At 48.9% G+C, this 21,955-nt stretch overlaps 1 protein-coding gene across 1 annotated transcript in view; it reads left to right on the top strand.

The window, feature by feature from the left end:
- Positions 1-21,955, top strand: part of Prmt8 (protein arginine methyltransferase 8) — an 81,339-nt gene that overhangs the window by 22,075 nt on the left and 37,309 nt on the right. The window contains 2 exon segments of the mRNA NM_001271385.1: positions 14,698-14,883; positions 18,633-18,788. Of these exon segments, the coding sequence (NP_001258314.1) occupies positions 14,698-14,883; positions 18,633-18,788 (342 nt within the window).

The following is a 21,955-nucleotide window of genomic DNA, read 5'->3' as shown; positions in this document are numbered from 1 at the left end:
CTACAGGGTAGTTTCATGGAGGCATTTTCTCTGTGGTGGTTCCCTCTTCTCAGGTAATTACTACTGAGTCAAGCTGACAAGCAAAGAAAGGCAACAGGGACAGTTGAGCCCTTGTCAACCTGACGCACAAGCACACCACTATTCAGCCATAACCTTGCCTTTCTTACTTGTTCCTAGCATCTCATACTAATACCACTATCACAAACATCAAATATTCTGACTTTTAAAAGTTTGAAAGTCTTTAAATTTTCAACACTTAAAAATCTCAAAAGCCCGAAGTTGTTTTAAAACATGCAAAGTGTCTCTTAAAGTTCAAAGCCTCTCTAAAATAATATCGAAAGTCTCCAAACTATCCAAAATTTCCCCCAAGCCCCAAAGACTCTTTAAAAAGTCAAAGTCTCTCTAAAATTTAAATTCTCTTGACTCCTAGAAAAAGCAAATAAGTTACACACATTCTTGCTCCAAGAGGGAGTAACCAGGGCACAGCCACAATTAAACCAAAGCAAACACATAGTTTAACAGTGCAAAACTCAATATCTGACTTCTGGGACCTACCCATAATCCTTCAGGCTCCAGCAGTCTTAGACCATTCCTCTTCTCCATTTCTGCCATCCACAACACACACAACTCGAAAGGATCAGAACAACCCCATCCCACACCCACTGCTGTCCTGGTGGTTATCTCAGCTGCTCCTTTGCTGGTAGAGTCTACTGGGCTCTCCTCAGGGACTCCAACCTTGCTACAGACTCTCTCTATGACTCTTTCAATCCTGAGCCTTCAACTGATATTGAAGCTGCCTCTTCATCAGTGGCCTCTCACAGTGCTAAGCCTCAGCCGCTCTCCATGACCCTTTCTTGCCTTCAAAAATCCGACTTGAAGGACTTTTTTTTTTCCTCCATCTTTATTAACTTGGGTATTTCTTATTTACATTTCAATTGTTATTCCCTTTCCTGGTTTCCAGGCCAACATCCCCCTAACCCTCTCCCTCCCCTTCTCTATGGGTGCTCCCCTCCCCATCCTCCCCCCATTACCACCCTCCCCCCAATAATCACATTCACTGGGGATTCAGTCTTGGCAGGACCAAGGGCTTCCCCTTCCACTGGTGCTCTTACTAGGCTATTCATTGCTACCTATGAGGTCAGAGTCCAGGGTCAGTCCATGTATAGTGTTTGGGTAGTGGCTTAGTCCCTGGAAGCTCTGGTTGCTTGGCATTGTTGTTCATATGGGGTATCGAGCCCCTTCAAGCTCTTTCAGTCCTTTCTCTGATTCCTTCAAGGGGGGTCCCGTTCTCAGTTCAGTGGTTTGCAATGGCATTCGCCTATGTATTTGCTGTATTCTGGCTGTGTCTCTCAGGAGAGATCTACATCCAGTTCCTGTCAGCCTGCACTTCTTTGCTTCATCAATCTTATCTAGTTTGGTGGCTGTATATGTATGGGCCACATGTGGGGCAGGCTCTGAATGGGTGTTTCTTCTGCCTCTGTTCTAAACTTTGCCTCCCTATTCTTGAGGGACTCTTATAAATGACCAAGTTCAACTGTCTCTATGAAATGCAGCCCTCTGGGACCTAACTTCTGTGTGCTTAGCCTGAGGAAATTGTTCCAGATTTCACCCCAACAATGCTGGTCTTTTCTTAATTACTGCCAGCTTCTCAACACTGGCTAACCAGCATCAATCATTCCCAGGAAACTTTGTGATTATATGGTGCTGTTCTCCTGTTAATCATTGCTGATTCTTTAGCCCCAGCTGACCAGGATTACAGATTCTTAATTCAACCCCCCCACCCCCCGCCAAATCACATGAACAAGAGTGGGAGAATTGGCTCAGAGGTTGAGAGCACTTGTTCCTCTTGCAGAGGACCCAGGTTTAACTGCTAGCACCTGCTCATGATCATCTATAGCATCCGTTAATAGGGAGTCAGATGCTGTAGTCTGACCTCTAAGGGCACAAGGCATGCATGTGGCTCGTAGACAAACATGCAAGCAATACACACAATTATAAAATAAGTAAATCTAAAAAAATATCGTGTTACCCATCCCAGTAGAGTCTTGGAGGTTGCCCCTGTCAACTGAAGAACTCTTAAACCTCTTCCTTGGTTTGGTTTAATTGTCTGCATTGCCTTCCACTGTCTTCAAAGCTCCCACAAAACAGTCTATAGAGCTCTGTGTACTCAAAGGCTTCTACAGCCCAAAGTTCAAACTTCCTAAAGATAAACGGTCTGGTCTGTAATGACCTGGTACCCGTTTTGTCTTAGGTTTCTATGGCTGTGATAAAACATGACCAAAGCAAGTGGAGAGGAAAGAACATATTTCACCTTACAATTCCACATCATAGTCATTGAAGGATGTAAGGGCAGGAATCAAAGGCAAGGGACCTGAGGCCGAGGCACCGGGGAGTGCTGCTTGCTGGCTTATGGCTTGTTCAGTCTGCTTTCATATACAATGCAGGATCATATGCCCAGAGGTGACATCACCCACAATAGACAGGACCCTCTCACATCATCTCTCATTAAGAAAATGTCCCCTAGGTTGCTGACAGCCAGACCTTATAGAGGAAATTTTCTCAGTTGTGGTATCCTCTTCCCACATGACTCTAGTTTGTTTTAAGTTAACAAAATGGCCAAACAGGGCAGCAGTGTATACTCTCAACATATATGTGCCTCTAGGGAGTAGTGTAACACGCATGTGACAGGAATGGCTCCTAACTGTAGATGTTTTGTGCAGTGTTTTGCTGCTTCTTTGAAAGTCTGATAATTTTTTACTGGATAAATTTTTACACTATGGTTTCTGCTGTTGTGGTTGGGTGCTGGGTATTTTTAGGTATTTTGTATTGGAGGGGTTAGCAATGAAACACTCTTAGTATTCATGAATCGCAGACTTTTCACATCGGTTTGGAGGGACAAGAAACTTTCCAGGCCCTGTGAACACTGCCAATTAGTAACTCTGTCCTTTTGGGGCTTCTTCTCCTGGTGTTATGTGGTTCTTTCACATTCTTGATGTGGTCCGCCTTGGCAGAATCCTTGGGAACTCCCAGCAGAAGTTCACCTTCTCTGAAGACTGTCCTTCCCCAGGACTTCCCTTTAGGAGTGCTTGCCTTGCCAGCATCGGGTCTTACCTCCGTCTCTCTCAGTGACAGAGGTCCACCAGCTCTGCCTAGTGTGGACTCCTCTCTGCTGTGCTTGGCTACTTCTCCCAGGCCCCACTGGGACAATTCACCCCTCAGGCATCACCTCTTCCATCGTCTGGTGTTCAGTGACATGAGAACTGGCATTTCTCCTTTCAAGACTGGTCTCATTCTGTAATCCCTGGCCAATGTGGAACTGTATACAAATCAGACAGGTTACATCTGCGTCCCGAGTGCACCAGCGCACTCAGTCTAAACCTTTGTTTCCTATGTTTCATTTGCCCTTTAAAATAGTTGTTGGGATTATCTGGGAATGCTTTTTTTTAAAAAAAAATCTAAAGTTTGTGTTTCCACTGGCACGCTTCATCCCTCTTCCGTGTGTGCCAGTGTAAAAAAAATATTCATATTAGATTCCTTGATGAAAGAAATCAACTTCTTCTGCTGGAATTCCAGGTGGAAATATATTTTTTTTTGAGGAAAATAGTCTTGTTAGGACCAGGTGGTACATGTCTAAAGGAATCCATGAGAACCGGGAACCATCCATCGTAAGCTTGTGTAGCTATCATCTGGACCAGACTCTTGAAATATCTTTCCGTATTATCACATGCTGCCCGCTCTTACGACCTGAGTTCGTTCCCCAGGGCCCATATGGTGGAAGGAGAGAACCAGTCCACAAGTTGTCCTCTGAGTTCTACGCATCACGGCAAGCACCGCCCCTGCAACACACGCACGCATGCACGCACGCACACACACACACATACACACACAAATGTGTTAAAAATTAATTGGCCAGGTGTCATGCTGTACCTTTAATTCCAGCATTCAGGAGGCAGATCTATGTGCGTTTAAAGGCATCTTGATACACACACACACACACACACACACACACACACGGAATTCCAGGCCACCCGGGACTACATAGTCAGAGATCTTGTCTCAAAATACAAACCAAAAAAATCAGAACAAAATCCCCAAATCCAAAGGCAGTAAAATCCAAGCTCTCAGTATAACACCCAAATGATAGGACCTGTGGGCTATGAGGAACCAGCTCCTGGGCTGAGCCCGCAGTGAGTCTCCTCTGCCTGTGCCACTGGAGTACGAAAAGATGGTTGGAAAGGCCTAACAGAAACACTTGAGTGTGCACTTGAAGACACTTGTGGTCTATACGGACGGAGTTAGGAGTCTTAGTCAAAGCTAGCTGCATCTTTGAGATATTTGCTTCCTAGAAATTTCCTGAGACAAGACACTCCTGGTAAAAATCTCCTGAGTGCGGTGGACCCTCCAAAGGGATTTGAGCACATCACTGGCCTCCTTCCAATGATGCTCAATTTTGTCTTTCTCACAGCCACCTGGCCATCTTCTCAAGGAGTGTCTGCTGTCTGGTTGCGTGAGGGAAAGGGAGGCTTCTCCACTCTCCTAGGACCAGGCAGAGCTCAGTAAGCAGAAGGGATGCTGGTGGAGGTGTCACTGGTGACTGGCCATGCCAACTGACCAGTGTAAGGGCCGTGCCATCAACATGCCGTTGTGTCTAGTGTGTCAGGGGAACCAGAGACATAGGAAGTCTGTCTGAAAGCCAGTTTAAAGGGGTTCCTTCTTGGAGAATGGACAGCTACAGTCGTGGCACAGTCAGAACTACTAGCTTCAGGCCAGCTTCAGGCTCATCTCAGGATCGAGGCGGGTGAAACTCTGGTGCCCCAGGATTCAGAAAGGTCTGGTCTCCAGTGGTGGCCCTTTCCTGCAGGGGTCAGTCCCAGAGAATCCAGGAAGTTCAGAGAATAGTGGGAAGTGGGATGGGGAATTGATGAACCCCTGGAGAGCAGACAATGTAGGTGTGTGTGTGTGTGTGTGTGTGTGTGTGTGTGTGTGTGTGTGTAACAGTTGTCACAACAGCACACAAAGGGCAGCCATGGACATTGTACTTAGTGCTGTTAAAGGGCCCAGAGAACGTCCAAAAATAACACTGTGGCTTGAAATTAGGTGCCCAGAACCGTCTCTCTTACGGTCCCATGTCACACATGAGAATTTTCTCCATCTGTTGGCACATTCAGAGTTTTAGTCACCCTAGTGGCCCTGGGGGAGAGGCAAAATGCATTATTACAAAGAAGTGAAAGCAGGGGAGGGGACAGGAGGGGACAGCTTTGGGATGTTTGTTGAAAATGGCAATGATCTGTCAAGGCAGAATCCACAGGTCTCCGGTCTGTGTAAATAGAAATCAGAGCGCAGGACAGACCCCTCTGCTCAGACCCCAGCCTGAGAAGACCAGACTCAGGAGCGCAGTACAGACCCCACAGGGCTGATGTGACTAAAGTCCAAAGGGAAGGGGCTCCCTAACTCCATCGAGGAGAAGAGTCAGAGGAGACGGTCAGAAGAGACAACAGAGATGGTCTCTGTCGTGTAAATCTGCCTGTAGTGGCAGAGGGGAAGCCAGGTGAGTAGCAGCCTCCTTCCAGCCATAGTAGAGGGAGAGAGAGAGAGGATCCTGTTGCCCTAGGAGGGGAGAGGGAGGAGGAGGGGATGCTAGCCTGGGAAATCTGCTTTCCAAGCCCATTGAAGAGGAAGAACCAGGAGCCAAGCATCCAATTAACCTGACATCGTTTGCAGCCCAAATATCTGAGGATATAAGAAGAGAATTTAATATGTGGAGGCTTGGGAGAAAAGTGACTAAGAATGGAAAACAGCCCCGGTTTATTTAAAAAATAGGTCAGGCCCAACAAATCCAGGCGATGCTTTCGCAGCGGTTACTGATCCAGGAGACAGAGGGAGTGCTGTGTGGGAGCCGTGTGGTTTTGATTTGAGGCAGGCATTGCTGTTGTGCCACAAAGAGACAGTCAGGGGCTGACAGGAAGCACTGGGACACCGTGCGCAGTACCACTACCGCCTTCCAGTTGCACCGTAAGGAGTTCTAGAGTTCTAGTGAGTCAGTCAGGGATCAATCCAGGCCACATGGCCCAAATGTGATGGAACCCGTCCAGTCTCCAAGCACCTACTGCAGAACTAATGTGCTTTCTAGAACGTTCAGCTGTCTCCGTCCCCGGGGGCGTGTGCAGCCTGTTCTGGCCTTGTGTCAATTTTAGTAGCACCTGAGTAGTACCCAGCTTCCACGGTGAGGGCCATATAGGAGTTCAGGGGCTCAGAGGGGCCGAGGGTGGCAGGTCAACATAAGCATCGTCATCTGGGAGCTTGGGATGCTTGAAGATTGTGGGCCTCACCCCATGAGGTCTGTTTCCATGCCCTGGGGGAGCCTGAGAGGGTCTACAGGGCTGGTGTCTAGAAATCAAGCTAAATCATAGTCCAGGTTCACTCCCTCAGAACCCCTTGGGAAAAGAGCATTCCCAGCCAGGAATTCACCCTCTTCCTCCAAGACTGACACTTCATTTTAGCATATCAAAGGCTTACAGACATCACAAAGAGCTCTTCCTAGCTCATCACTCCAGTTGACCATGGTACCCCACTCCCACTCCCCCATCCCTCATCCTCCCCACCCCCCTGAGAGTCATTCACTGCTCTGTAACATGCCAGGTGGGGAAGTACCCACAGGGACCAGCAGTGCTCAGACCAGACAGTACATCAGAATTCCCTGGGAGCTTTCTGATCAGAGACTGCGGAATCCCATTGTAGATTCTGAGTCAGTGATTTCTTGAGTTGCCCAAGAGTTTATACTTTTTCTAAGCCCCCAGTGGAGGCTGATATTGGTGGTCTGGGACCCCCCTCCCCAGTGGAGGTCGATACTGGTGGTCTGGAATCCATATTTTGAGCACCACTGCCTTTTGCCCTCGTAGCCCCTTAATCCCAACTCGTTTAGTGAGGTGAACAGAGAGCAGCGAGTGGTGTGACAACTTGAGAGAGATGGTTTCTGAGAAGCCAGCTTAGAGAGTGGCTGACTCCATGGTCACAAAACAGCATGTGAAGAGGGATGACAGGGTGGGGACCCGTGCTCCGACCTCTGGGCTTCGTGAGAACATTTGGCGGTGGCTGTGCGGTGAACGATCTTGAGCAAATTAGGGATCTAGCGGCCAGGTGTGAAGGGGCGACAGCATTAGGCAAGGTTGGTGTTACTTGAACATTGCAGCCCCAACCACTGCCCCCGACTCTTGGGGTTCTGGCGGTGACTGAGACCCAACCTACCTAAACACTGCTTCCCTCCAAGCTCACAGACCACAGAGTTTCTCTCCTGGGATCCAGGAACCCCTTCTGTAGCCCAGCTGTCAGAAAACATAGGTGCATGGGAGGATGCACTCTGACCACCTGTGGTCTTGAAAGCTCCCTATTCCCGATATGGTCTTAGGAAGTAGGGACTGTTCAGAAACCCCCTGTGAGAATGCTCTCCCTCTGTGTGGAACTCTGGTACCCCAATAATGATGACAGATGGCGCTAGCACAGATAGCTATTCATGCCATCATCAAAGACTCAGCCACAGCTTAGATCACAGCCTCAGGAGGGTGTATGGAACGGCACGAGGGTGCAGAGAATGTCTAGGAATGGTTCTGGTGGTAGCACCAGGTGAGAGGATGGAAAAGGAGGGCATCTGAGAGAGGAGTGTGGGAGCCCAGGGCAGCCCACTTGCCTGTAGAGTCTTGTCTCCCACACTCAACTTCTTTCCTTCGGTGGCAACCACACGCCACGCAGGCTGCTTGGAATGTGATGTTAGAAGCTCTCTCAGGATTTGGAGGCTAGAGCAGGAGCCAGCTCCTGTAGTGGTCCTCTGTTTTCAGGGAGGGTTTGAAAGCTTGGACTAGGAGCCAAGAGGAGTCATTTATAGCCCAAGGGACTCAGGTGGGCTTTGACTGCTGGATGCAGAAGAGATTGGCAGTTCTGCGTCCTGCAGCCTACCTTTCTCTTCCTGTGCTCACCCTGTGATTTCCTTTGTCCCCTCTCCAAGTCTTTCCTGTCTCTCACAGCTCCAGTTCCAGCTCACCCTAGCAGGTCCCCGTCCTACATGGGCCTCAGTTTCTCCTTCTGCACCCTCAAACCCACTGTGGTTTCTCTTTAAACCTAGAAACATGGGAGACGTGTCTACCCGGCTTCTCTGAAGCATGTTCCGAGAGCAGCTCACTGGCTCGCACCTGGTTTCTGGACTGAATGCTGGACCTCCTTCCTGGGCTAGCCTGCCCTGGTCTAGGCAGCAGCTGTGTTAGGCCTGGCATGGCTGACCCAAGCGTGCAGTGGTCTCGGCACTGACAGCATGGTCTCTGGCATTGTTGCAGTACTGGTTTACTGCCTGGCTCTGTGACGCGGTAACTCTGGACTCTTGCCAGTAAGTCTAGAGCTTGAGAGTTTTAGGTTTTTCCCTTTTGGGCTGTGCATTCCAGCACCTTGTCAAGTTGTTACACCTTCACCGAGCAATGTTTGCAAAGTGTTTAGCAGAATGGGCACTCAATCAGAATGAACCATCATCCCCCAATCACCTGCCGCCTCCCTCCCTTTCTAGGTGGAGATAGGGCTAGGTTGAAATGCTCCCATCCTATCCCACCGGGGGAAGTCCTACAGTCCCTGGAAGGACCCGTTCAAAACCTTTTATCCAGAAATCATCTTCCCCTTAGCCTTGGCAGACAGGGGGCAAGGTTTTCAGCACACAGAGATCATGTACCATGTGGAGAGACTACTGGGAAACAGTGGCACCCTGAGCATCTTGGAGGAGGCAGAAATAAGCCTTGCAGGGTTTTCTGCATGACCTGGGGCCCTAGCCATGGGCAGGACCAGGTGAGGGTCACTGTGCAGAGCACTTTCTCTGAGCAGGACAGCTGTTTTGAGCAGACATGGTCAGGGCCGAGGGTAGATTGGGCTCGATCCCTACTGGAGTACTGGATGAGGAAGGGGCTTGGATTGGGAGTTACACTGGAGCTCAATGGCCAAGGCTATGGGAGACAAAGGTGCTGAAGTTGGGCATCAGTTGGGCTGTAAGCTCCAGTGTACCCTCAAACCTTCCTGATTTCTCAGCCATAAATTTTACTAAATAGTCGGAAGAATGTTCTGGGGCCCTCTTTGAGCCTCCTTCCTAGGGAGGAGTCAGACCTTCTGACCTTACAGAAATGGCTACCAGGACCAATGGCCTCTGTTCCTCCATGTTTCTAGAGCCCCAAGCCCAAGCAGCTGAGCCTGCTACATGACCAAGTTCCCAGAGTGAGCCTTCATTTGTGACTGAACCATCCTTTGAGACTGGATGTCTGTATTCCCCATCATGGACCCCTCTGTTGAATTTCTTTCCAAGCACACTCACAGTAGCTCAGCAGGTAGCTGTGGAAGGCAAAGTGAAACCCGGTACTGCCCACTCACCCTCAGCCTCCTGGGAGAGGTCACACCTCTCTGTCCACAGACAGAATGAAGGTCGCCTCTCAGGAGGCTGGCAGACTTCAGAACCAGGGACAACCTGGCCTTCGTCTCCCTGGCTGGTTACTAAAGTTGAAGGAAAGAAGGCTTTGCTCTAGAGACCCCTACTTGAAATCAACACCTGGGTCACATGTCCCCAGATGAAGGGCTGTCTGAAGACACATCCTCTCTCCCCATTGTCTTCCTGTTTCCATGCCTGTTCCTCTGGGTCCCCTGAGCCCAATCAGGCCCTTAAAGGCTGGTGACTGGGGCTCTTTCCCTACATATTTCCCCCATTCTTTCCCTGTGGTCTCTCCCATGCATGCCCTTACTTCACCCTGTCCTTCCAAAGGCTCCCAAGACAGAGTCCCAGCCTCAGTTTCCCTCCATGGGTCTGGAATTGCACTTCATATTCATCTCTAATATTACCTCCTGCTACTTGCGAAAGCAGCATCAGAAAGAATGAATTATTCATGACCCAGTCGATACCCAGTGACAAGAGCTGCCAATTCTGGTGCCTTCCCTAAGTCTCCTCTCCGAGCACCAGTGTGAGCAGGTTTTAATTAAAACACAACCACACCGTCTATTCTCCCGCGTGTCCTCCTCAACCAACAGTTTATTGTGCTCACCTGCCTGTGGTCTTAATCCGCTTTTCTTACACTTTTAAGGGCTGCATAGCATTCTCTGGCAAGATGCACATGACTTACTGCAATCAGTTTTGTTCTGTGAAGCATCTATTGACCCTTGCTTTGGTCATCATGAAATTCAGAGAGCTACGTACTTAGGATGATAAATAGCTCTCTTTCGGTGTTAAATGTAGGGAAAGCAAATTGCGGGTTAAAGGATTTGTGCTTTTTAATGCGCTTAATGAATTTTTATCAAACTGCTTTCTAAAAAGTCTTGACTTAATTACATTTGCACAAGACACGCACAGAAGTGCCTCCTCCCTCCCCCTATTCCCTTCCCCTGTCCCAAACAATCTTTCAAGTGCAGAGAGATTGATCGTTTTGAGGGATAAGGTAAGGTTTTGTTCTATTTTGAATTTAGTCGCATCTGTAGCAGAGCCCAGCATTTAAGTTGTGTGTTAATTTGCTATTAGTCTTTATTTGTGCATGAACAGATGAGAAGCTTCTTCTTCCCCATTAGGCTGGGGCGTTCATCTCTTCCTCACTGGTTTGTTGGTGCTCTCTCCGTAAGCGCGCATTAACCTCTCCTTGCCGCATATGTGAGGGTGCGCCTTTTAGTCCTGTAGAAGGTGTTTATTGACTGGAACCTCCTTCGTATCCGCTTGCTTGACAGCTTTTCTTACATGGCTCGATGGCATTTCAAACTCCACATATCCAAATTGAGATTCATTATTTCCCCCACCCCAGCCTGCTCTTCCTGCTGACTTGCTTATTTCTGTTAATGTCACCACTATTTTCCTACTCATCCAGGCTGGAAATGTGGACGGCATCTCGGTTCCCAGCTTCTGTCTCTTCCCCCATGTTCCGCCAGTTGCCAACCCTATGGGTTCTATTTCTGGGCTGTGCTGGCAGGCAGCCCCTCCAAACACCCCAGGGGTTCAGATGTTCATTATTCCTTAACTGGACTTTGAAGATGGCCTCCTAAATTGTGCCGTGGACACCCTTTCCTTCCTTGCTCCTTCCTGCACTCGAAGATCACATTCCGTTTCCAAAAGCGTTATTCAAACACGGGGACGTGGGACCCCGTGTACATGGGGCGGGGATCTCCGTTGCCTACTGTATTTAAATCCACCCCCTTAGCCTGAGCATGACCTTTTCTCAGTAGTCTCTTCTGCAATCTCAACATCTTCTCCCCGTCAAAGTCAAGTTCACCACCTACCCACCCTCTGTCCTTTTTGCTCAAACCACCCTTCTTCTTCTTCTCCGAATTCACCCCTATCAACTGAACCTTTTAAAACCCATTGACAAAGCCCCCTGCTCCTGCTCATAGCATAGCCACCTCTGCTAGGATTTCTTGACTCCCACTTGAAGGGAAATCACCTCTTTTGTATTTTTTTTTTTGTAGAGTGTGCCTTATTGAAGCCTCTGGGGAGGGTGCAAAAGGTCTCAGAGTCTAGAAAGCAGAAGTTCTGGGTGGCACCTCCCCCTGGGTCTATTTCTTCTATGCAGTGCCTCATAGCAGCAGGCATTCAGCAGCTGTCTCTAGAATTCAAAGCAACTCTCCTGTAGATTAATGCTCCGGAATTCAAGGCCACCATGAGAAGAGCATACCTGTCACACAAGTCTATGTTGCAGAAGGCTGAGTTAGCCTACTGGGCGGCCTTGGGGACTACGCACCAGCCAGGATCACCTCTTTGTCCTCATGACTTGTAGCTATTTAATTCAGCGCCCTTCCCTTGTCCTTGGCCAAGTAGTCATTCAGCTCATTGCCTCGTGCAATGTGTGACATGTAGAAGCTACCTCCCAGGTTGACCGTGAAGACAGGAAGCCAGAGAATTCCAAGGAAAAGAAGTCTTTGCACTCAGAGCTGAATGACAGCTGAAGGGTGTTGGAAGCCCCATGACCTTGACACTCAAGTGCCTGGGCCAGCTGAAAGTTTTTCTCTCTTCAATGTATTGAAATGGAGTCAGTGCTGGGGTCAACTGTGTGCACAGCTGTCTTCAGCTCTGGAGGTGACTCTGCAGCCCGCACGGGAGCGTGCAATTGACACGATCTATTTTTAGCCTTCCAGAGACCGTGACCAACATCCCAAGCAGAGGGTGGGCACACCTGCAGCATTTTGATGAGGCAGGCCCACTTACCAGCCAGCCCGGCCTCTCGCTGACCCGCAGGCCTGTGTTGCTAAACTGGGAAGCCTGCTGTTGCTAGAGGTGGCAGCCCAGAGGCACCATGAGGATGCGATACACCCCTTGACCCATGCAGCTCCTTCCTGTCTAGTCTCAGGCACAGGACAGTCTTGAGGCTCTGCCTCATGTAGGAGCGGGGCTGGTGTCACTTGTATTTCTCCATCTGCTCCATTCCAGGGGTCACTTTTCCCCTTGACTGTAAGTCTGAGCTGACGCAGCTCATGGAGAGACAAATTAAGACAGGAAATATGTAATTTTTAATGTGATCCAGATGGTAGTAATAATACTAGCAGCAATAGTGAAACCCTTATTGTATGTATGCCATGCTGATATCCAGTGCTAAGAGAAACCGAGAAAATGATTCTGGTGCTTTGACTATTCTTTCAGAGAGATTCTCTCTCTCTCTCTCTCTCTCTCTCTCTCTCTCTCTCTCTCTCTCTCACACACACACACACACACACACACACACACACACACACCCATGCATGCTCACACACATCAAGCTCCTATACATGTGCACACAACTGTATATTATGTGCAAGTATATACATTTGTAGGTCAGAGGTCAACCTCATGTCATTCCCTGGGAGCCATCTACCTTGTCTTTTGAGGTTTCTCTCTGGGTGCTGGGGTTCACCCATTATGCTACTGTTTAGCCAGTGCCCTCCTGTCTCCACCTCCCCAGTGACAGGATTATGCCTGAGTTCTTACATTCATAAAATGCAATGCAAACCAAGAGCTGAGAGCTGAGCTTTCCCCAATGGCACTTTACATCCTGAGCTCTCTCGCCTGCTCCTTGGGAAGTTTTATTAGGTTCTGGATTTATTGAGGAGGGAAGAAAGATGTACTGGTGATATACAACTTCCTAAGGTCACATATCCACGAGTCAGGATGGAATCCCTGAATCAGGACTGATTCACAATGGAAGAAAACCAGACTTTGGGAAAACCCACCCAGCTATTTATCTTGGTATTTTTAGTGCGTGTCTTGCTTTGAGGCCCTTTCCGTGCCTGTCATTGAAATGTACACATCCTAGAGACAGGCAGACCTCTGGCATTACTGTTTCATTTGGGTCACCTCTGACCTCCATCTCCCTCCTCCCTTAGCCTGAGGAGTGAAGACCAAGTAGCAGCGGTTGGGGCATAGCCGTCAGAATGAAGACCCAGAGAAGCAGTAGTTGACAATGCTCAGGCAAGAGGTCAGCCAATGTGGGGGGCTTGTGGTGCTAAAACTCAAGGTCAAATGAGAGTCAGAGCTCAGGGTTGAGGCAACAGCCCTGGTGTAGTAGAACATAGGAGACCCACATTTGAGGGTAGCAAGTCTGTAGCCCGGTATGATGTGGTGGGTGAGATAAATTCAGGGGCTTCACTTCCAAAGCTCATTCCTGTCCATGAGATTTGATTTGGTTTAATGAGCATTTACTACATGCCCAACATGCCCAGCCCTTTTCTGGGTTCGTTAAAAACAAATTCCAATTTGGCTAATTTTCAGTGCCCTCTTAAGAGGTATGGGATATTTTATTTTTTAAGGCACAGAGTGGAGTGGTGGATAATATCACCTGATGTTGTATTGTAGCTGCCATTTTCCTGCTGCTGTAATAAAATACCCAAGGCTGGTACTTTATAGAGAAAACAATTTTTTTGACATGTGGTTCAGAAGGTTCAAGAGCGTTGTGCTATCTTCTGCCTTGAGAAGAACCTCTCGACAGCAGGAACGGATAGGTTTGAAAAGGAGAACAGGTGTGTGTGTTGGGGGGTGGTGAGGGGTGCTTATATCTCTAATCCCAGCATCGGGAGGCAAAGACAAGCGGATCTCTAAGTTCAAGGCCGGCCTGGTCTACAGAAGGAGTTCCAGGACAGCCAGAGGAACCTGTCTTGAAAATCCAGAGAGAGAGAGAGAGAGAGAGAGAGAGAGAAAGAGAGAGAGAGAGAGAGAGAGAGAGAGAGAGAGAGAGAGAGAGAGAGAGAGAGGCCTTGCTTTTCATAGAGGTTAATTACTTTCGTGTGCATGTCCCCATTGACCTGGCCACTCTACCTCTTAATGATTCCTCTGCCTCTCACCTCTCACCTCACTACAATGCAGAGCAAACCTTAACTGTGTGAGCCCTGGGTAAGTCATACCAAAACCTCTGCTGTTTGAGAGCCAGCTCTACCTCCGTCTTCTCCACACATCCATCCTTCTGTTTGCTGAATGTTTCTTCCTGGTCCTGCTAAATGGTGATACTGTTTCCCCATTTGACAGATACAGAAACTGAGACCCAGATCAGTTCAAACTACTCAGTTTGTAAGAGCTAAAACTGAGGTCAATCGGGGTCTGTTTGGAGCATCAGTAGGCTGCTGTCAGTCATGTGGTGGAAAAGTCATTGCCAATTAGTGCTGGGCTGGTGGAGCGGGGGGGGGGGGGGAGAAGATCAGAAATCTCTGAAGCAGGACTAATTTGGGTACCTTCTCTCCCTTCAGGTGAGCAGTGCCCCCCCTCAGCCCCCTCAGCCTGTCATTCCAGCGAAGCCTGTGCAATGCGTCCACCATGTGTCCACACAGCCCAGCTGCCCAGGACGGGGCAAGATGTCCAAGCTGCTGAATCCCGAGGAGATGACATCGAGAGATTACTATTTTGACTCATATGCTCACTTTGGGATCCACGAGGTAACGCACCCAGGCTGGGGACCAGTCAGACGGGTGTAATTTTGTTCCTGTTTACAGAGATGGCAGAGCTTGTATGCCCAGCTCCCTACCTCCTCAAGTGCCCCTGACAGTGACCTTCCCTCCACCCTTTGGGAAGTCATGGTTAAGACAGTGCCTGGAGCAGGTGAGTAGGTAGAAGCAGGTGTTTGTGTATTCCATCTATAATCCCAACACTTGGGAGCTGAGGTGAGGTCAGAGAACTGCTGAGCGTTTGAAACCAGCCTGGGCTACACTGTGGGTTCCTGGTCAGGCTGAACTACAAATTGAAAACACACGTACAGCAACAAGTGTTGGGGGAGGGGCAGGGAGCAACCAAGGGGTGCTTCTGGGTATTTGTTTTTACCTTCTGGCCCTGAGTCTATTGCTAATCACCAGCCCCAGACACTGGAGAAGAGCTGAAGTGCTCCAAGCCAACACGGCCTCCTGGAGGCCATGATGCCCATTAATTTGTCCAAGGGGTATCTCCAGGGGGAAGAGCTGAGGCTGAGACCGAGTAGACAGGCCTGCCTCTGACACTCTGGTCCCACCCCCCCTTCCCAACAGGGAAGTCTTGTAGCAGCCCTAGAAAGAAGCAAGCCTCAGGGCTATTGTGGGTGCAGGATGTGAGTCCCACACCACGCCTCATTATGTAATTCCCCAACATGGTTCCAAACTGCCCCCAAGCAGTCAGTGTTGTCTGCTCCTTGCCACATGCTGGGTATAGTTCTAGCCATGTCATTTATATCTGTTTTACTCCATCCTGTGAACCCTGGGAAGAAGACATCCCCATCCTCCACAAACAGAGGAGAGTAGTGAGGTGAGGGAGGTGTGAATGTTTACTGGCTCTCGCTGTGAAGATGTCTCTGCAAACTAGCTCCTGAGGCTCCCTGGCGATGTGATGGTGCTGGAAGGTCTGCTTGCATCCAAACAAATTGCCAGGCTGGGGAGGTTTTTAATATCAGGAGTCAGCGGTTTTTAAGTTGTGAAATGCTTATTTGTACTGGGTGTCGTTCCAAGCATTTTGGATTATTGCCTCATTTACTCCTCAGCTTCTCCCTATGCTTCTGCCGCTACTGTGTTCCCGGGTGATCCAAGGCCTTAAAACAGCCCGGTCCTTGTCCTAACCGTGGTTTCGAATAATGCTAGAAACCAATGAAGGCAGCTAGAAGTTCAGCCTTCTCATTTTGGCTCGGTGACTTCATTTGTAACCGCCCTTGTCACACGCTGCCTTTCATTGATCAGAGGCTCAGTTCTGCCTGGACCAGGGAGGTCAGAGGTCCTCCATGCTGACTCCTGTGTATGTGGTGAGCCTGGCCTGTGAGGAGGACTGAGGACAAGTGCTCTTTTCCAAGGGTCCTGGTCCTGGAAGGGGCAGATGCTTGCTCCGGAATGCGTGTGCTTCCTCGAAGCATCCTTGGCCTGGCTTTCCCATCCAGCATCAACCGTGCTAAGGCTGTGTAGACTTTATATTAGCAGAAGAGACTCCCGAGAGAGGGTGCACCTATGTAGCAGAAGTGTCCATCCCAGAGAGAGGGTGCACCTATGTAGCAGAAGTGTCCATCCCAGAGAGAGGGTGCACCTATGTAGCAGATGTTAAAAGTGCCCATAGCTCTGTGCTCTCACTTTAGCTGACACTTGCTGTCTTAGTTACTATACTATTGCTGTCAAGAGACACCATGGCCAGGAAAACTTCTAGAAGAAAGTATTTATCTGGGGACTTGCTTACAGTTTCCAAGGGTTAGTCCATGATTGTCATGGCAGGAAGCAGACAGGCATGATATGTTGCTGGACCGGTCACTGAGAGCTCACATCTAATCAAAACTTGCAGAGAGAGAGGGAGAGGGAGAGGGAGAGGAGAGGGAGAGGGAGAGGGAGAGGGAGAGGGAGAGGGAGAGGGAGAGGGAGAGGGAGAGGGAGAGGGAGAGGGAGAGGGAGAGACCATGAGACTGGGCATGAGCTTGTGAAACCTCAAAGCCCACTTTCAATGACATATCTCCTCCAATAATGCCACATTTCCTAAAACTTCCTAAAGACTCTACCAACTGGGAACCAAACATTCAAATATATGAGACTATGGGGCCATTCTCTTTCAATCCACCATACTTGGGAACTAGATCCAGGACCTGAATGGCTGGCTTGCCTGAAACTCTCCCTTTGGAAACCAGCCCCAAGCACACTGAAGACAGTCTTCCCTGTATCTCTACACTATCTCTAATTCTTTCAGGACTTGACATCTCTGGCTATGACCCACATTGTCAAGGCTCTGTGTGTGTGTGTGTGTGTGTGTGTGTGTGTGTGTGTGTGTGTGTGTGTGAAACAGGGCCTCACTATATAGCCATGTTGGCCTTGAACTTGTGGTAGCCCTCATTCCTCATTCTCCCAAGTGCTGGGATTGCAGTACTGCCGAACCTGGCTCTCCCCGGCTTTATTACTCATCTGATGACCTGTCTACTTATCACATGTGGGTGATTGGCCTATGTTTGGATGTTTGGGAAAGAGCCGTCAACTGGATACCAGACCAGGTACCCTGAGTCAGGTGTTTTAGCAGAAAACCCAAACTTTTATGTACCTTAGAGCTGACTAAAAGAGTCCACAAGTCACAGAAAACACCTCTACCCCACCCTTAGCAACCTTCTCATGGGGAAGTGCTTCTTCAGTCCCTCCTGTTGCTTCTGTAGGCCATCTCCAAACCCCACTAGGGTAACACACTGGTCTTTTAATACTGGGCCTGTGATGGCCTCCAGCCCCCTACCCCCACCCCCTGTTTCTTGGATCACCGAATATGAAAGGATACCGGAGTAGGGATGAGCTGAATGGCGCCCTTTGCAGAGAAACCTATCCCCTGTGATTTAGCAGCAGGGATCTGCTCATTACCAGAAGGCTCACTGAGATGCTTTTCCTGGACATTCTACGCAGAGCCTCCGGATCCTTGGAGTGAGCAAGTTGGCTGTGTTGATGTCATTCACCAATCATCAACAGGGTGCTGAAACAATGGTGGTCAGAGTATGGCTGAATCACAGTGTGGGTGAATGGACAGAGCATGGTCATTCTGTAAATACAGACAAGACTGGTGGCAGGAAGAGGGATACGTAAGAGACAATCAACCATGGACCTTTCTGTTCTCTCCATCCACGGTTTTACTTAGAGAGGACTTAAGAGGACAGGGCCAGGAGAAGGTGATCCGAAACTTCTAATGGAACCCAGAGTGGGAGCTGTGAGGCCTTCCAAAAGGGAGGTCATCCTCTAGGTCACCGAGAATCAGCTTGAATCTCAAGATCTGTTTGCTGGTCAGAAGTGGGCTTGGGACAGCACCCTGGAATAGGGTCCCTTTCTGGGTATTTTCCTGGGTTTCTGTCCAGGTACTAACTTTCTAAGATGTGAACCAACAGAGTTGCTGGGAGCTTAAGGAGGACTACCATTTACTGACTCCTTCTTGGATCTCCTGTGCTGTGCTGCACTGACCTTTCTTTCAGGCTTCGTGCAACCTGGAGCTGGTCTGGACACAAACTTCTTTTCTTATAATTCCCAGCTATCTTTCAGGTAGACTTTAAAGCAGCCTTTGTTTGGGATGAGCCGGGTGACCTTTATGCACTACAGTATCCTCATTAATGGCCCAGCAATGCCAGTGGTTCCAGAAGACGGTCCTGGGATGATTCAGTTGCCTACGATCCAGGTGTGCTCCCACATGCCGTGAGTCCCCTGACGGCATCTTTCTCTTCCTCCCACTGCAGGAAATGCTGAAGGATGAGGTGAGGACACTCACGTACCGGAACTCCATGTACCATAATAAGCACGTGTTCAAGGACAAAGTGGTTCTGGATGTTGGGAGTGGTACAGGGATCCTTTCCATGTTTGCTGCCAAAGCAGGGGCCAAGAAGGTGTTTGGGGTAAGCATGTCACTCTCCCTTGTGTTGGCTTCAGCAGAGTAGTCCCTGCCTCTTGCTTTCTCTGGACCTGCCTCAAAGAACCTGCCCTGATCTATCACCTCTTTATTATTATTATTATTATTATTATTATTATTATTATTATTATTATTATTTTGTTGTGTTCTGGGATGGAACTCAGAGCCTTGCGCATGTTAGGCAAGCATTGTACCACCAAGCCACATCCCTAGTCTTAATCCATCTCTCGTGCTAGAGGAGCAGAGAAAATCGATTACAGTGCAGTTCCAATACCATGACAACTATCACCACCACCACTGTCATCACCACCATCACTACCATCATCAACATCATCATCACCACCACCACTGTCATCACCACCATCACCACCATCATCACCACCACCATCACCATCATTATCACCACAACCATCACCACCATCATCACCATCATCACCACCATCACCACCATCATCACCACCACCACTGTCATCACCACCATCACTATCATCATCACCACCATCATCACCACCACCACCATCATCACCACCATCACCATCATTATCACCACAACCATCACCACCATCATCACCATCATCACCACCATCACCACCATCATCATTATCATCATCATCATCACCACCATCACCACCATCATCACCACCACCACTGTCATCACCACCATCACTACCGTCATCAACATCATCATCACCACCACCATAACCATCACTATCATCACATCATCATCACCATCATTGTCACCACCATCACTATCAGCAGCGGCAGCATCGACATCACTGCCACACCCCTTCCTTCTTTCAGACTTCCTTCTCCCAAAACTCCTCATCATCATGGAGCCCAGATGCCATGAATCTCAGTGGCCTTGAGTCCATCTGGTGACCCTACACTGTCTCTTGCAGGGCTGCGACCTAAGTTAGTGCCAACCTTGGTGAGGCTAAGCAGGGGACATTGTCCCTGGCTCCTGTGTCATGGGGGTCTACAGATAAGCTTCTGCTAGGACTCCTGCTCAGTGCTTCCCAGTGGTCACATGGCAGAGTCTGCCTGTCATAAGTGGCTCCGGCCTTGCCAGGCTTGACCAGCTTCTTTCTCAATATCTCGTTTCAGTTGCTCCTGTTCCAGGCTTCTCCTTTGACCACAGTCCAGTCCTCAGGGGAGGGAGGGAGGTCATGGGGTATGCCAGAAGTCATGGTCAGAGACAGGAGGAGGTGGATATGAGGTGAGAAGCAGGCTAGAGAGACTCGGAGATAAGCTAGAAGCCCATGAAGTAGAAGTAAAGAAGAATGAAGCAACCACTGAGGACAGAAACCGAGGAGGGGAGGAAAGGGGGATAACCAACGAAGAAAGGGAGGGGCAAAGGCCCACAGCCCAGCCTGTGGGTTTCCCAGAGTAGGCGATCTGTATGCAGGATGGCCCTGGACTCAACTCACCCTCATCCAACTCCTGGACTGGGAGGAGGTTAGGATGTGCCCGGCTATCTAGCTGGAGATGCTGTGTTCTTTGATGCTAACCTCAGGAGCCACACATGCATGGGGTGACAGAGTACCAAGAAGGGGAAGAGGACAGAAGCACTGCCTATGGGAAAATGAAACCTGAAAGCCAAGGAAGGGCCTGACAACCAAGGAAGGCCGGGTCCTCCTAGGGCAGAGCACAGCTAGTGGCATCTGTCAATTAGGTCTCACTTAGCTTAGATATTTCCAGTTCCAAAGCTAGGCAGTTGGCAGAGGCCATCAGTAACCCCCTCAGTGACTGTCTACAACAACCTCTACAGACCTTTCCCAAGCCCCAGCGCCTTAACCCCAGGCCTCTTGTCAGAGAGCCAGGTAAAGGTCTTGGGAAATGCCCTTCTGCTCCCAGAGCCCTCTGACAACACATTCTAAGCTTCTAACCTTTGGAATGGATCTTGACCTCCAATCATTCCTATGTAGCCCTGCTCTCAGCTGATGGTAAATTTATTTCTCAAAAACTTTAGTCCTTTCTTAGAGATTTTGGGATCTTTTAAAGAGTTCCGAGCAAAAGAGAATAGATTCTGTCAGTCAAATGAAGAGTTTACAGCAGGGTTATATTAATCAGCCTTAGTTACTATAACAAAATACCTGAGACAATCAATCTTAAAAGATGGAAGGTTTTGCTTGGCTCAGATTCAAAGGTTCCATTTCACGGTCAGTCGGTTCCTTGGTTTGGGCTCACTTCCTGGTGGAGGGGAAAAACAGGAAGGAAGAAGAAGGGTGTATGATCCTAATATCACATTTGAGGAAGTGTGTCCAATGACCTAACTTTAGGCTCCACCAGTGTCAGTAACACCAACTGAGACATCAACATGGGGTCTTTCGGGAACACTTACCCATATCTGCTCAAAGGTTCAGAGTTAGCTTGCGTTTGTGTTCCTTGGTGGAAGGGAACCTTAAGAACAGCCCAGATAACTGTCCTGAAATTCCTGTCCTAGAACGTGCCCACTTTACCCAGGCAGGACTTAGTGATGGGGTGTAGAGGGAGGTTCATGGTAAACCTTCACACCTCCTCAGATTGGTCAGTCTGTTCTGCCATTTTCCATCCCCCTCTCTGCAGGATGGTGAGATCAGTCAGCTACTCCTAGTCTCCAGCATAGCCTCGGGATCTCCACAGTTGGCTTTCAATCTCTTGGCAAACTGGCCAATTTAGTAAAATGACACTGGCCACCTGATTAGAAAGAACAGATTCTAGCTTTCTAGCTACCACAATTTTATTGTGTGGCTGCGGCCAAGGTCGTTCATCTCTCTGGACATCAACTGTTTTCCCATTGGTTCTGGGTGCTTTGTCTGATTAGCATTACCATGGCAAAATACCTGAGATAATCAACTTAAAAGGTAGAGAGGTTTATTTTGACCCAGGTTCAGAGGTTTTGGTACTTGGTTGTTGGTCTTGTTGCCAAGCCTCTGGTGAGGCCACATGTCAGTGTAGGATCATTTGGTGAAGCAAAGCTGCTTCCCTCATGGAGGTCAGGAAGCCAAGAGAGGAAGAAGAGAAGGAACCGAGGTCATATCTCCAATTCCTAACTTCCTCTTACTGGGCCCCATTGCTTCCCAGGAGTGTCATGTGCTGGGACTTTTCCCATGAGCCTTTGGGGACTTTGAAGGCTCAGAGTTTAGCAGCCAGCTGTGCTTTTAAAATTCCTGT

The sequence above is a fragment of the Rattus norvegicus genome, chromosome 4 (assembly GCF_021556685.1).
Source record: "Rattus norvegicus strain SHRSP/BbbUtx chromosome 4, alternate assembly SHRSP_T2T, whole genome shotgun sequence".
NCBI classification, from domain to species: domain Eukaryota; kingdom Metazoa; phylum Chordata; class Mammalia; order Rodentia; family Muridae; genus Rattus; species Rattus norvegicus.
Note: the sequence above shows the minus strand (reverse complement) of the source record. Positions and strands in the feature narration are given on the sequence as shown.